At 39.9% G+C, this 17,247-nt stretch overlaps 1 protein-coding gene across 4 annotated transcripts in view; it reads right to left on the bottom strand.

Moving 5' to 3' along the window:
* PTBP2 (polypyrimidine tract binding protein 2) overlaps window positions 1–14,473 on the bottom strand; it is a 91,144-nt gene extending 76,671 nt beyond the window's left edge. For all 4 annotated transcript variants that reach the window (XM_001157727.8, XM_009425965.5, XM_009425962.5 and 1 more), the window contains exons 1-2: window positions 14,167–14,473; window positions 12,449–12,479 (exon numbers count right to left, since the gene is read on the bottom strand). In XM_001157727.8, the coding sequence (XP_001157727.2) occupies window positions 12,449–12,479; window positions 14,167–14,174 (39 nt within the window). In that variant the 5' untranslated portion in view covers window positions 14,175–14,473. The remainder of the gene's footprint in view (window positions 1–12,448; window positions 12,480–14,166) is intronic.
* Between the last annotated feature and the right edge of the window lie 2,774 nt (window positions 14,474–17,247).

The raw sequence follows: 17,247 nt of genomic DNA on the forward strand, positions 1-17,247 counted from the left end.
GTCCAGGTTTTCTTGTGCCTCCTAAATCTAAGAACTCATATAGCCCACCAATTCTGAAAAATTATCAGCCTTTAGCATTTCAAATTTTGCCTTTCTGCAATCTTTAATTTATTTCTGGAACTCTAATTAGATGTTTGTTAGAACTTCTCTTCCTTTCCAACACATTTTTAACCCTTCTCCTATTTTCATCTCTTTGCTTCTCTGTGCTAAATTCTAAGTTATTTTTATTTTTTTGTTCACTAATAAAGATATTTAGTGCTGTCTGAGGCTATTTTTAACCTGAACTCCAGGATCTCTTAGAAATTAATTTACTGTATTTGATTTCCATAAAAGTGTTCCTTCCAAATGTAGATTTACAGATTAAAGAACTACAACAACAACCATTCTCATCCTTTCAGCATAAGTCTTTTCCTCATCTCATCTAACATTCAAAATAATTTTGGAAGTAGGTACAACTGAAACCATTTAAAAATGTATAAAACTGAAGCTCAGAGGTTAACCTGTTCAATGCTATAAAAGTCAAACCCTCATCTTTTCATTCTAAATCGTATGTTCTTGACAAGAAAACATTCTTGTCCACCATCAATAGTTCCAACTTACATTAAATGTTAACACTGTATAGTATTACTATTATGTGAATTTTAAGTTACATTTCTTTTTAGATATCCTTTAAGAATACTGATTAAGAGACACTTATTGGCCAGGCACAGTGGCTCATGCCTATAATCCCAGCACTTTGGGAAGCCAAGGTGGGCAGATCACTTGAGGTCAGGAGTTCGAAGTCAGCCTGGCCAACGTGGTGAAACCCCATCCCTACTAAAAACACAAAAATTAGCCAGGTGTAGTGGCAGGCGCCTGTAGTTCCAGCTACTTGGGAAGCTGAGGCAGGAGAATCACTTGAACCCGGGAGGCAGAGGTTGCACTGAGCTGAGATTGGGCAACTGCACTCCAGCCTGGGCAACAGGGCAAGACTCTGTCTCTCAAAAAACAGGAAAAAAAAAAAAAAAAAAAGGAGACAATTATTGAGCACAGACTATGCCTAGCACAAACAAGGTAAAGTATAAGAAATGTTCCTGGGAAAAACATGACATACACGAAAAGTCAGAAACCATGTCTAACAGAAATAAAAACCCACCACTTAAAAATATTACCAAAAAAATAGAGACCCTGAGCAAGTCTCTAGATCTAACTACCAATTTACTGGAAATATGGAGAACATACTAAATTACAAAATCATAACGCAATCAGTAAATGTAGTCTATAGGCAACTGTGTAAGACCAATAACCAGTTTTCTTCAACAAATGAAATGCAACTTAAAAAAAAAACAAAAAACAGGAACGGAGAACTTGTACATTAAAAGATATTTAAGAGGTAATAACAACCTGTTAAATTTGCTGATCTTATTTTATCGTGACTCCTTCCCCCACTAAAAAAAAAAAAAACCCTATAAAAATACTATGACTTTTATGAGACAATTGGAAATTTTAATACAAATTTGACATTTTATAATATGAGGTAACTTTGTGTGTGTGTCCTAACAGTCTTTTGATTATATTTTAAAAAGAAAAGAGAGGAGAGTCCCTATTCTTTAAAGATATACACTGAAGCCTTTACAGATAAAACAATATGAATATCTGAAATTTATCTCAAAATAACAGAAGTGGAAAAGCAGAGTGTGGATATCATCATTTTAGCTATGGGTTGCTAATGGTTTTGGGGACTGAATGATAGATACACAATGGTTCATGATACTATTGTGTCTAAAATTCATTATAATAGTTTTAAAAAAGAAGTACTGCTCAAAAAAATCTCGTGATAACTTTCTGTGACACCTTATTACTTTTAAAGTGAAAATATCACTTAACCACCTTATCCCCTAATGTAGTATGCCTAGAACTAAATTAAGAAAGCTACTACAGTTTAGGAACACACGTAGACCAAGAGACTAAAATAATTAACAATATAGAGACTCAGGATTCTAATTCATAGCACTCCATGAAATATTGAAGCCAATCTTTTTGGAGATCAGTCATAATAAAGGTCTTCATCCTGACTGTCTTCACGCTAAGTAGGCTAAGGAGGAAGAGGACGAGTTGGTCTTTCTGTCTTGGGTGGAAGAAGGAGAAGAAAATTCTGTATAAGTGGATCTATGCATAAGTGGACCTGTGTAATTCAAAATCATGTTGTTCAAGGGTCAACTGTACTTCATTTGACCCTCAGGAAAGCCCTTTTCCTTTTTTTTTGAGACTGGATCTCCTCTCGCCCAGGCTGGAGTGTAGTGATAAAATCATAGCTCACTGCCGCCTGGGCTCAGGTGATCCTCTTGTCTCAGCCTCCCAAGTAGCTGGGACTACAGGCCCATGCCACCAGATCTATCTAATTTTTAAAAGTTTTTGTAGAGATGGGGTCTTGCTATGAGGACCAGGCTGGTCTCAAACTCCTGGGCTCAAGTGATCTGCCTGCCTCAGCCTCCCTAAGTTCTGGGATTACAGGTGTGAGCCACCATTCCAGCAAAGCCCTTTCTTGAGAATAGGTTAAAACTTGTTTCAGTTGCCACTTCATTAATTTGTAATTTAAACATTTATCCTCTATTATGTAGTTGGGCCCATTGTAATCACAAGGTCCCTGTAAGTGGGAAACGGAGGCACAAGAATGTGTCGGAGTGATGTGATGTGAGACAGAGTCTTCTTTGCCATTCCTTCTTTGAAGATGAAGCTAACAGCCGAGTTATGTCAAGGAAACAAATTCCCCCCAGATCCTGCAAAAAGGAACACAGCCCTGCTAACACCTTGATTTTAGCCCACCTGTGTCAGATTTCTCACCTACAAAACTATAAGATAATACTTTGTGTTGTTACAATAAATTTGCTATAGCAAAAAAAAAAAAAGAAAGAAAGAAAGAAAGAAAGCAGAATAATGAGCTACTTTTATGTGGAAAATTACAGGTATATAGAATAATGCCTACCAGATGAAGTACAAATTTCACTACCTGTAATTGAGGTCTTCTATATAACCTATCTGCCATTCTATCTTTTCTCTCATATCCATATACAAGCTGTTAGCCATAAAGGCCAAACTATTCAACTCACTGATCAATGGCTGTAAATTTATGCCAACCTATAGACACAACTTTGGTTACGTCATTCTCTCAACGCCTGTTGCTCTCCACTCTTTCTCCTATCTCCCAATCTAGCTAGGTCACAGACCACTATTCTGAGCCTACCAACCCAAACCAATCTTTCCTACTGTAGCCATATAGCACTTAATTAAAACCTTGAGTCCTTATTTCTCTAACTAAAGTCCTAAAAGACATAGTCTTGGTATTTATCTTTTTATTGATAAATGGCTCATTAGAGTATGAGCATATTAAAGCCTATGACACTTCTAAGAGTTATTAAGTATTAAGTGTATATGCACTATTTAATATGTGTACTATTAATGATTGAGGAACAAACATAACAAATAGGGTCACTGCCCTCAAGGAGCCAATACATCAATTTCTAACATAGTACTGTCATTTCGCAGACATCAAAATATCTGTTAATTGAAATTCTAATAAAAATACCCTAGAGAAAGCATTAAGTAGCATTTAAGGAAAGTATTTTAAGGAAAGTCAAAACCTAAAAACCCAAAGTTTTGAATAACACATCTATAATGAACAACCAGTTACACACAACTATTACCAAAAAAGTTACATTTAGCATTATTTGATTGTAATTTTCTATGCAAGCCAATGATGATGAATTCAATAGTCATATCATAATTTAAATTGTGAGTTCAGCAATTTACAACCAGTACTTTCAGAATATTTAGAAAAAGCTAACATTTTAAGAAACAGGTTATTTATTAGTTGTCCAGTTATAGGTCTTGATATATTAATAGTTAACTTACTAAAGAACACTGCTACAAATTTCACCATACTTAAAATCTACATCTAAAAAGTTAACATTTTACTGTATTGGGGACCATCCTGAATTATTCTACAGTCATTTCATACAATTCTGTCTTCCCAAGTAATAGGCCGATTACTTTGCAAGGATTTCACATTGGCAAAATGGTTAAGAGTACAGAAATGACAGCCCTGATATTACAAATTACGAAGAATATAAAAAGCCATTTTAAAGAAATGCAACAAATCTCCTATTACAAACTCACAAATATTCTTTCTTAATAGTCTCACTGAGCTAACAAAAAAAAGTCTAAAATCAAGAAAAGCTGAATACAGCAAATTTATAAAATAATGGAAAATGAGATTTCATTTGTATCCTAAAGCCATAAAAACTTGGATATTCTAAATGTAAATACATTAACATTAGACCTAGTTTGTGGAACTATTAAAATCCTAATTTTAAAGGTGAAGAAGCTGAGGCTAAAAATGTTTACACATCAAATGGACTTTAAACAGTGAAATCACTTAATTCAAATATATATATATATATGCCTAAAACTATACAAAGAATATCAAAAAAGCAAAAAAAAACCTCAAAGAAAAAATATCTACAATGCATATGAAATCAATTTTTTTACACAAAGAACTGTGATAAGATAAAGATGACCATTAAACTAGGTCCAGTACACAAACAGGCAGTTCACAGAAAATGAAATATAAATAGCCAAATTTGAAAAACCTCACCCATTTCAGAATATAAATTACAAAATAATTTTTAGTGTAAAATAAGCTAGTATTCTTAAATTTTGATAAAACCTAGAATTGCCAAGGGTATGGAAAAATAGGCACTCCCATACACACTTGTGAAAAACAAATGAGTGTTCTGGCATTGTGGTTTTCAGTAACTCTTTAAGTATAAATTTCATTTGACACAGCATTTTTACTTCTATTCTAAATATGTCCACACGTTATAACAACAAACTGGAATCAAACCTAAATGTCCATCAATGTAGGAAACTAAATTGTGGTATGTCCAGTAACTACACTGTGGTGCAGCCACATGAGTATCCTCCATTGTCATTAACAAAGAATGAGGTAGATCTACAACTGCTGAGACCATATTATGTAATTAAAAAAAACAGTGGACTTCTACTTCCAGTCAAGACAGAATAACATGACCCAGATTTGCCTTGCCGAAACACCACCAAACAATCAAGCAAATATACAGAACAATTGCTTTTCAAGACACTGGACATCAGGCAATGATGGACAATAATCCCTGAAAGTTAGAAAACAAATGAGTCCATGTTTGCCTCAGCTTATACTCCCTTGAGTGTCCAGGCCATAGCACAGCTATGAGGAAAGCAGGCTGAGCCTCAAAGACTACTTTAATTGTGAAAGAGCCAAGAGCCTGAGAAGACCAAAGTAACTAGAGTTTACATACAGGTCAAAGTACCAGAGAAAAGAGCTGCACAGAGATTTCTCCAAATCTGCAGAGAATCATCAGAGTATTCAGTGAATACTTAACAACATATATATTTGGACCACAAAACAAGTCTCCATGTTTACAAAGATCCAAGTCTTAGAAAATATGTTCTCTGGCCAGAATAAAACTAAAATTATGAATACGTAACAGAAAGATATATGGAAAACTCCAAATATTTGGAAATTAACATAAATAACATACTTTCCAATAACCCATGGGTCAAAGAAATATTTAAAAAAGTATTTTGAAGTGAATAAAAATATACGTGTCAAAATTTGAGGAATGCCGTGAAAGCGGTACTTAAAAGGGAAACATACAGCAATAAATCCCTATATAAGTAAAAGTACCAAGTTAATGACATTAACTTCAATGTTAACTAAGTAGAAAATGAAGATCAAACTAACCACAAAGCAAAACAAAATAAAAATAGCAGAAATCAATAAAATAGAAAACAGAAAAACAGCAGAGAAAACTCAAACCAAAAGCTGGTATTTTGGAGATTAATAAAATCAATAAACTTCAATCCAGACAGACAAGGAAAAAAGATGACACAAATTATCCCTATTGGGAATGAGAGAGCTGACATCACTAAGGATTCAACAGATATCAAAAGTGTAAAAATGCAGTATCATGGCTGGGCGCAGTGGCTCACGCCTGTAATCCCAGCACTTCGTGAGGCAGGGCGGGCGGATCACAAGTCAGGAGTTCGAGACCAACCTGGCCAACATAGTGAAACCCCGTCTCTACTAAAAATACAAAAAATTAGCCAGGTGTGGTGGTGTGTGCCTGTGATCCCAGCTACTTGGGATGCTGAGGCAGGAGAACCGCGTGAACCCGGGACGTAGAGGTTGCACTGAGCCGAGATGGTGCCACTGCACTCCAGCCCGGGTGACAGAGCGACGCTCCGTCTCAAAAAAAAAAAAAAAAAAATAGTAGTATCATGAACAACTCTACACAAATACATTCAGCAACTTAAAGGAAATGGACTAGTTCTACAGAAGATACAAATTACCAAAGTTCACTCAAGAAGAACTAAACAAACTGAATAGCCCTATAGCTATTAAATAAGTTGAATATGTAGTTTAAAACCTCCCGACAAAACAAACATCTGGCCCCACATGGCTTCACTAGTGAACTGTATCAGTTAAGGAAGAAATTTTAGAGTTCTCACCCTAATATCAGGAGCAAGGAAAAGATATTCTCTCAACACTTCTATTAAACATTGTACTGGATACCATAGACAAAAAAAGGAGACAAAAAATGGCATCCAGATAGAAAAGGAAGAAAACTATTTAAAAACAATTGGGTATAAATTGTCTATGTAGAAAATTTAATGGCATAGGCTGGGGGTGGTGGCTCACGCCTGTAATCTTAACACTTTGGGAGGCCTAGGTAAGTGTATCACTTGAGGTCAGGAGTTCCAGACCAGCCTGGCCAACATGGTGAAACCCTGCCTCAACTGAAAATGCAAAAATTAGCTGGGCGTGGTGGTGTGCACCTGCAGTCCCAGCTACTTATGAGGCTGAGGCAGGAGAATTGCTTGACCCAGGAGGTGCAGGTTGCAGTGAGCCAAGATCACGTCACTGCACTCCAGCCTGGGTGACTGAGACTCCCTCTCAAGCAAACCTGATGAAATATATAAAAAAAACTATTAGATCTACTAAATGAGTTTAGCAAAGGTTCAGAACATATGAGCAATATGCCATAATCATTTCTATACACTAGCAAACAATTGGAAATTAAGTTTTTAAAATATCATTTACAGTACTTCAAAATACATAAAATACTTATGGGTAAATCTAATCAAACAATGCACAAAACGTGTGCACTGAAAAAAAAAACAATGCTTAAAGAAATTAAAGACCTAATAGAGACATCAATTGTAGTCATGATGCCAATCTTCCCCAAATTTGCTCTACAGATTCAAGTCAAATCCAGTAAAATCCAAGCAGTTTTTGTAAGAACTGACTCATATGAAAATACAAAGGACTCAGAAGAGTTAAAAACAACTTTGAAAAAGAACAGAGTTGGAGGGCCAAGACTAAGTAAGTGGTTTCAAGACTCAATATAAAGCTACAATGATTAAGACAGTATGTTTCCAGCATCTAGATAAAGGAAAATGGGTCAATACAAAAAAGTAGAGTACAGACATAAAATCACACATACAGAGATAACTGATTTTTCATGAAGCTGCAAAGCCAAGTGAATGGAGAAAGGATAGTCTTTTCAACAAATGATGCTGTAAACACTGGATATCCCCATGCAAAACCAAATACTTCTGACCCACACTTTGTACCATATTCAAAATATTAAGTCAAAATGAAAGAGACCCAAATGTTAAACCAAAGTATAAAACTTCTATTAGAAAACAAAGGTGGCCAAGTGTAGTGGCTCATGCCTTTAATCCCAACACTTTGGAAGGCTGAGGCACAAGGATCACTTGAGGCCAGGAGTTCAACACCAGCCTGGGCAAAACAGAGAGACCCCGGGTCTATAAAAAATTTAAAAATTAGCTGGGCATGGTGCTGTGTGCCTATAGTCCTAGCTACTTGGGAGGCTGAAGCAGGAGCCCTTGTGTCCAGGAGTTCAAGGTTATCATGAGCTACGATTGCACCACTGCACTCCAGCTGGGGTGACAGAGTCAGGTCCTGTCTCTAAAAAAAAATTATTATTATTATTAACAAACAGAAGGAAAAAAATCTTCATGGCTTACAGTCAGGCAAAAATGGCTCAGACAAGACCCCAAAACTACAATCCATAAAAGAAAAAATTGGTAAACTGGAGTCCATCAGAATTAATAACTGTTGCTCTTCAAAAGACAATGCGAGAATAAGAAGATGAGTGGCAGAAAATATTTGCAGGCCATATAGCTGATAAAGGACTTGTAACCACAATGAACACCTCTCAAAACTCAATTTAAAATAAATAACCAAATAAAAAATTGGGCTAAAGATATAAACAGACACTTCACCAAAGATAACAGCTGACAAAAAGCACACGAAAAGATGTCCAACATCATAGATATTAGAGGAATGCAAATTAAATCCACAGTGAAATATCACTTCATATACACTACAATATCTATAATCAAAAAGAGAAGATAACAGGCATTAAAGAGGATGTGGAAGGACTGGAAATTTCATACCGTGCTGATGGCAATGTAAGATGGTACAACTACTTTTAAAAAGTTTGCAGTTCCTTAAAAAGTTAAACATATGCCTATCACATGATCCAGACTTTCCAATCATAGCCTGCCCCACCAAGAGAAATGAAAGCATATGTCCATACAAAGACTTGTACAGTAATGTTCACAACTATATTTTTATTAGCTCAAAACGGAAAACAATACAAATGTCCCTCAAGACTTGAATGGATTAACAAATTGCTGTATAGCCATAAAGTGTACTATTACTAAGCAATAAAAGAGAATGGACTATTGAAACACAACATGGGTGAATTTCAAAATAATTATTCTGAGTGGACTAACCCAGACCAAAAATGTACATACCATATGATTACATTTATCTAAAATTCTAAAAAGTGTGAACTAATCTATAGTGACAGAAAGCAGATCAGTGGTTCCTTGGGGAAAGAAAAGCAGAAAGGAGGGACTATAAAGGCGCAAGATGATACTGTAGGGAGTGATAGATGTTCATTATCTTGATTGTGGTGGTTTCACAAGGGTATATATGAGATAAAACATTGTATATTTAATATGGGTAGTTTATTTTATGTCAAATTATATCTCAATAAAGCTATTTTTTTTAAAGGCAAGATATGGGCCGGACGCGGTGGCTCAAGCCTGTAATCCCAACACTTTGGGAAGTCAAGGCGGGCGGATGATGGAGTCAAGAGATCAAGACCATCCTGGCCAAAATGGTGAAACCCTGTCTCTACTAAAAATACAAAAATTAGTCTGGCGTTTTGGCTAGGCGCGGTGGCTCACGCTTGTAATCCCAGCACTTTGGGAGGCCGAGGCAGGCAGATCACGAGGTCAGGAGATCGAGACTATCCTGGCTAACATGGTGAAACTCTGTCTCTACTGAATATACAAAAAAGAAGCCAGGTGTGGTGGCAGGCGCCTGTAGTCCCAGCTACTTGGGAGGCTGAGACAGGAGAATGGTGTGAACCCAGGAGGTAGAGGTTGCAGTGAGCAGAGATCGCGCCACTGCACTCCAGCCTGGGAGACCGGGCGAGACTCCGTCTCGAAAAAAAAAAAAAATTAGTCTGGCATGGCGGCGTGTGCCTGTAGTCCCAGCTACTAGGGAGGCTGAGGCAGGAGAATTGCCTGAACCCAGGAGGCAGAGGTTGCAGTAAGCCGAGATCATGCCACTGCACTCCAGCCTGATGACAGAGGGAGACTCCGACTCAAAAAAAAAAAAAAAAAAAGGCAAGATGTGGGCCAAAACAAGTTTGAATTCAATCACGTAAATAAAGATGTTTATATGTGTGCTAATATATAAATTAATAATTTCAAGAAAAAAGGCACAAAATTTTAACACAATTACCTACACCTAAGAAATAGCAAAAAAAGCTGTGAAGCAGTTTGAATTATTATTATTTTTTTTTTTTGAGATAGAGTCTGTCTCTGTCGCCCAGGCTGGAGTGCAGTGGTGCAATCTCCGCTTACTGCAACCTCTGCCTCGCAGGTTCATGCCATTCTCCTGCCTCAGCCTCCCGAGTAGCTGGGACTACAGGCACCCGTCACCACACCCGGCTAATTTTTTGTATTTTTAGTAAAGACAGGGTTTCACCGTGTTAGCCAGGATGGTCTCAATCTCCTAAACTCGTGATCCGCCCGCCTCGGCCTCCCAAAGTGCTGGGATTACAGGCGTGACCCACCGCGCCCGACCTGAATTTTTTTAAATATGCACATGCATCAGTGTCTTTAAAGCAAATTCACAAATGTTTTAAGTTTTAAAGAACACTTAATTACTTGTACACAGGCCTGACACCAAAGCAAAAATTCTTAACCATTATTCCAGAAAATTAAATTAACTTTAATTATTCAGACTTTTATATTAAACAATGGATTTTTAAAAACGATTTGCAATTTTTTTTATCATCTTCTAAAGTGTTCTCCTCAAACAACTAACAAAAAACTGGTGTAACCACAAGGTCAGGAGATCAAGACCATCCTGGCTAACACGGTGAAACCCGGTCTCTACTAAAAATACAAAAAATTAGCCGGGCGTGGTGGTGGGCGCCTGTAGTCCCAGCTACTCGGGAGGCTGAGGCAGAAGAATGGAGTGAACCCGGAAGGCGGAGCTTGTAGTGAGCCAGGATCCTGCCACTGCACTCCACCTGGGCTAAGAGTGAGACTCCGTCTCAAAAAAAAAAAAAAAAAAAAAACCGGTGTAACCAATACATTACACCTGGACATCCTATTCCAAGTCTCCTCAGTTTTTTCCTGTCTACTCATTCTGAGCCTTGTCTACAAACTCCTCTCCTTTTCCACTAACAGTCGACAACTCACACTTGTATCATTTATTCTTTTACAAAATTTACAGAAATCTGTTTGGATGGAACCTACAACATCTACCATTTTGCACTCTTTAGCTATTCCTGATTTTAAATCCCATGACTAACTCAACTTGGAAAATACTATCACCAAAAAGAGCGTATTATTCCTCCTTTAGTCTGTACAAAATGAACTCAAGAAACAAGCCTAAAGAATGGGCAAATATCTATTTCACTATAGGTAAGAGGACAGAAAATAAGCAAGAAAACACAGTACCATCCCCAAAAGTATTTGAAAGAACATCACATCATTATGGATACAATTATTATTATTATTATTATTATTATTATACTTTAAGTTTTAGGGTACATGAGTACAACGTGCAGGTTTGTTACATATGTATACATGTGCCATGTTGGTGTGCTGCACCCATTAACTTGTCATTTAGCATTAGGTATATCTCCTAAAGCTATCCCTCCCCCCTCCCCCCTATATCTCCCAATGCTATCCCTTCCCCCTCCCCCCCATTATGGATACAATTTTAAGAATTCGAAAAACTGTTTGAACAGTCAGCATCACTGGACTAAGCAGATAGCCTCTCAGGACAGAGAGGCTTGCAAATGAAAAATGACAATACAGGCCGGGCACGGTGGCTCACACTTGTAATCCCAGCACTTTGGGAGGTCAAGGCAGGCAGATCATAAGAGGCAGGCAGATCATGAGGTCAGGAGTTTGAGACCAGCCTGACCAACAGGGTGAAATGCCATTTCTACTAAAAATACAAATTAGCTGGGCGTGGTGGTGCGCACCTGTAATCCCAGCTACTCAGGAGGCTGAGGCAGGAGAACTGCTTGAACCCAGGAGGCAGAGGTCGCAGTGGGCCAAGATCGTGCCACTGCATCCAGCCTGGGCAACAGAGTGAGGCTCCGTCTCAAAAAAAAAAAAAAAAAAAAAAAAAAAATTACAATACATCATGACATTAAAAGTTGCAAGTACTCAAGAAAATGTTAAGCATTAGAACTAAAGTTTAAACGATGAGTAGTTTTCTTAGCCAAAAAGGAAGGATTCCAAAGGATCTCTACCATAAAGACTTTCTTTAATAGACAAACCAGCTCTTAACTTCTAATTCAAATTTGAAGCTAACTGCCTCAACAACTTCCTTTTTAAGGATCAGTATAATTCATTTCTAATGTGCTTTATTATTAACCAAAATATATTCATTTTCATGACAAAAAGTAACAAAAAACAAAAAACTTAGATTAACAAAATTATAAGATATAGGTCAAACCACTTACCATCCATTTAAAATCATTATTTCCCCTCAGAAAATTGGGGTATCGTTTTATATTACAAGAAGCCATGTGTGAAAGCATTTTCAATTTCTTGATCATTCATACTTACTTTAAAAGGTTATTCTTACAGACTGACAGTTCTAGAAAAACTTATGGTGATTACAAACTGTTTATATGGTCCAACTTTACAAATGAAAGGAAACATTTTACACTTGGGTTTTGTTAGCTACGTTATAGTTTTCAAAAGCAAAAGCTGAAATTTTCCAGTAATTATGATAATAGATCCAACAATCCCAGTTTCAAACATAGTATTTTCCTACCTTCACGCCAACTGCAACCTCAGTGACGATTCTGCAAAGAAAAAATAAGTAGTTTCAACTTCCTGTTATTCTTCTAATCACTCGCTCTTTGGCTCTAAAACTTTTTAGGATAGTCCATCATTCATAAATCTTCCAGCCACTCACACACAGATGGGGAAAAAAAATACCACAGATGATCAGTGACTTACCTGTACTGTTACCAACCTGGTTTTCTAAAAGTAACTTTCAAATGTGAGACAACTTGTGGTATTTTTTAACAACACATTCAATAGCCAAAAAGAACAAAACCCAAAACACTATGCCATTTCTACAATGCCAGTATACTGAGATTAATAATTTAACGCTTAAACTCTTTAGTAGTCTCCACAGGAACCAGGAATCAGGAAACATGAATTCTAGTGCAAGTTTTGACATCAATTTCCGTGTTGATCTGGGGGGAATACTGAACTTCTCTGGATCTGTTTCATCTGGAAAATAATCTTTAGGTAACATCTAGGATGATTTGAATTCTGTAAGACTGTGTTAACTTTTATAAAATCTTGTTTTTAGTACCTTTTAAAACACACCAAACTCTAGGCGCTTAACCAAATTTTTGATTCTTCAAATACTCACTGATTTTGATAAATGTACTTGTTAAATGATACTATGTTTACACTCCCAAAAGAGCTGCATACTGCTGTATTTTTGACCTTAAGCGTGCCCCCTTTCTAACAATGAGTTAAATTACTGAGTCTTTTCAGGTGTGAAGCGTATGAGACATCGGTCCCTACCATTTCACAGTCTTGCCTCTCACCTCACTCAGCATTCCGTCTTCACTCAAGTTCGCAAAGATGCAGCATGGTTCTGGGTTTTTATAGTCGTTTTTCCAGAAACTGACCAAAGTAGCTAAAGAGATAGCCCTTTGTTGACTATCTGCTCTTGTTTCTGCCATTGCTGTTGGCCTTTGCCCATGTGACTGATGTCGGCTTCAAACACTTCGTTTTTTAGATGATTTAATTTCTGGGCCCTTTTGCCAAGCCTTGAATGTTTTCAGTCCCCACAAAAAGGCATTTTTTCCTCCCTCCCGCCCCCACTACCAGACTCAAATGAAAACAAAGGAGTATGACATCTGCCCTCCCCCTTCCTCCCGCCGCCGCACGCCCTCCCCCCTTCCCCAGCGGCTCCCACTAGGCTTTCCCCGGAGCTCCCGCCACCGGCATCTCTCCCGACCACGGAAGGCCGGGCGAGGCCGGAGAGGTTGCTCATGGCTGGGGTCCACATGGGGTGCCTCTCTCCTCTTCCCCTAGAGGCTCCCCCAATCCAAAGGCCTGTCTCTGCCCATCCCACTCGCTCTCACAGGCACCGCTAACCCAAGGGTCGGGTCCCAGGGTACGGATCGAAATGGCTCCTAGAGGGGGCAGGGACAGACCGGCGAGACGTTATGGGGTTTCCACCCCATCCCCCGCCGCCAAGCCGGTGCCCGCTCCCACTCCGGGATCCTCACCCCCGCCATCGCCCCAATGCCTCCCCAGCCTCCAAGCCCGCTTTCTTCTCATTTTCTCGACCAAAGCTCGCCGGGGGAAGCAAAGGGAGGGGTGTGTGCGATGGGGCGGGGGTTGGGTAACGGCAGCCCAGCCCTGGGAGGGGCCGCGGGAGGGTTTCTCCCCGGCCCGGGACCGGGCCGAAGGACGGTCCAACTCCTCTCTCACACACACCTTCTCGCCGGCCCGATTACATACCCGTCCATTGCCGAACCGGACAAAGCTTCGCTCACAAGAACCGAGCCACGCAGCCAGCGAGCCACACAAGCGGCGAGAAAATGGCGGCTGGGGCCCGACGGAAATTGCCGAAGGTGCCGAGGCGCACGGGCCACCGCGCGGCAGCAGCGGCGGCGGAAAGAGCCGAGCGCGCCGGCGCCCGGCAGCGGGAGGCGAGCGGCGGGGCGCTAGGACTAGGGGGAGTGGGCGCCGCAGCCGACGCCTCCTCCGCGCCTCCGCGCGCCTTTCTCCCTCCGCCCTCCTGCCGTCCTCTGGAACCTGGCGTTCTGCTGCAGACCGCGGCGTCCCGGTTTCCCCTCCTTTGGGGGGGCGTGGGTGGGACACCTCCCAACAGCTCTCCACACTCTCTCTGCCCTGACTGCAGGACGCCCCCAGGCAGCCTCCACTTTTCACTCCAAGCCAAATACCAGCTTGGCTACCGTCAACCTATGCGGGCCAACGAAAAAACATTGGATAGCTTTTCTCCTAAGCCATCTTTTATTTGCAGACCGGCTCCAGCCTCTAAAACAAAAATCTTTACCCCACTGAACGAGACCACTTGGTAACAACAGTACTTTCTCAAGCAAGTAGAACTCCTCAGACTGAAATACAGGCTTTTGCTTCAAGACCTGTAGTACCAAGCCAAGTGGAGGAAAATGTGATTCTCACTTCAGTTGGTGATTAGTGTGCGCCTGTAGAAAATATTCACAATACGCTAGGTGGAAATAGACACAAATGGAGCCATGTGTTAAAATGCTACAATAGTTGGAGTTTTAACATTTGGAGGCATGAAAGGGAAAGTGGAGATGGGAGTGGGAACAACTGAGTCTTCAGATTGGTTAGAGAAAGTAGAAGCATTAAAATGGGCTATGCAAATTGACTCCCTTTGCTATATCTTACGGTCTCAATTTTTACTTGATACTATAGTGGACATTTTACTTCAACGTGTTTTTATCAGAGGCTCAACAAAATTGGGAAAGGCACCCGCTTGAAAATTTGCTCAGTGAGTAGCGACTTTGCCAGTACCCATCCTTCTCCTGCACCCTTCACCTCCACCCCAACACACACAAGCACAAATGCACTTCTAATTCTGAAAAATGACAAATACTCCCTGTGTCCCTCCAGTTACTCTCAATACTCACTCTGGGTTTTTCTGTATCTCCTTCAGGCAAAGCTCTTATCCTTTGCTAATTGGAATTTCATATACTAAATGATATTGTGTATAATTTTTAGAATTTTTTTTTTTTTGAGACCGAGTCTCGCTCTTGTTGCCCAGGCTGAAGTGCAATGGCGCAATCTCGGCTCACTGCAACCTCGGCCTCCCTGGTTCAAGCGATTCTCCTGCCTCAGCCTCCCGAGTAGCTGGGATTACAGGCACGCGCCACCACGCCCAGCTAACTTTGTATTTTTAGTAGAGACAGGGTTTCTCCATGTTGGTCAGGTTGGTCTCGAACTCCTGACCTCAGGTGATCCGCCCTCCTCGGCCTCCCAAAGTGCTGGGATTACAGGCGTGAGCCACCGTGCCCGGCCATAAATAATATTACTTTTAAATTGGATAGACCCTTAAAGAGCATCTTGTCCAAACACTTTGCTATAGAACTCTTCAAAGCACCCAAATTTTTACAAATTCTTGATTTGCCTATGGGATTGTCAATCGTTAAAAAAAAAAAAAAAAGGCCGGGCACGGTGGCTCACGCCTGTAATCCCAGCATTTTGGGAGGCCGAGGCAAGCAGATCACCTGAGGTCGGGAGTTCAAGACCAGCCTGACCAACATGGGGAAACCCCGTCTCTTCTAAAAATACAAAATTAGCCGGGGTGGTGGTGCATGTCTGTAATCCCAGCTACTCGGGAGGCTGAGGCAGGAGAATCGCTTAAACCTGGGAGGCCGAGGTTGCAGTGAGTCAAGATCGCGCCATTGCACTCCAGCCTGGGCAACAAGAGCGAAACTCTGTCTCAAAAAAAAAAAAAAAAAAAAAAAACCACATATCAAATTTCCTACAATAACCACTTCACCTTAAACCTTAAAATAAAGGATCTGTTATTAGTGCCACTAATAATCACTTTTCACATATTTGTGGTTTCATACATGTGTTTTCACTCAACAATTGAATGTGCAAGCTACCAAAGGGCGGGAACTATGGTATTAATTCTCGGTATTCCCCACATTCGCTCGATCGATATTGATTGATTGGTTCTCACTTTATCTTGGCAAAGACAAACCATTCTATGAGGAGGGAAGCTTGTCCTTAGGCAGCAGAAGAAATTACAGTGTTCACAAAAACACATTTTTCTTTATTTTTTTTTCCTAATACCGTACAAGACCACAAACATACAATAGTTAATCTGCTTGCTTATTTAAGCTAACAGTTTCTTGGAAAAATGCAAGGTAATTTACAAGTCAAGGCACATAAAGTACTAGATTAAGACATGAAGTGAAATAAGAATAAAACAAGAGGACAAAGCATAGCATGAGTCAGGAATGAGGCTAATGCAACAGTGTACACAAAAGCATATTGATTAAAGCCTGGATTCAGATTTGAGCTCTTTCGTTTAATACCTGTGTGACATTAGGCATGTTCATTAACCTCTCCAGGAAACTTTCCTTTGCTGAATATAGAATTAAAAATAGGGCCTTTGGACCTGGCACGGTGACTTAGGTCTGTAATCCCAGCGCTTTGGGAGACCGAGGCGGGCAGATCACGAGGTCAGGAGATTGAGACCATCCTGGCCAACATGTTGAAACCCCACCTCTACTGAATATACAAAAATTAGCCGGGCGTGGTGAAACATGCCTATAGTCCCAGCTACTCAGGAGGCTGAGGCAGGAGAATCGCTTGAACCAGGGAGTCGGAGGTTGCAGTTAGCCAAGATCGCGCCACTGCACTCCAGCCTGGCAACAGAGAGAGGCTCCATCTCATAAGAAAAAAAAAAAAGAAAAAAATAGGGCCTTCATCCTAGATGACTGTGAATTAAATACCTTAACGTATCTAAGGCACCTCCCTAGCTCAGTAACTACTTACTTACAGTAAATACTTAGCAAAGAGTGTTATCATCATGCTTAT

The sequence above is a fragment of the Pan troglodytes genome, chromosome 1 (assembly GCF_028858775.2).
Source record: "Pan troglodytes isolate AG18354 chromosome 1, NHGRI_mPanTro3-v2.0_pri, whole genome shotgun sequence".
NCBI classification, from domain to species: domain Eukaryota; kingdom Metazoa; phylum Chordata; class Mammalia; order Primates; family Hominidae; genus Pan; species Pan troglodytes.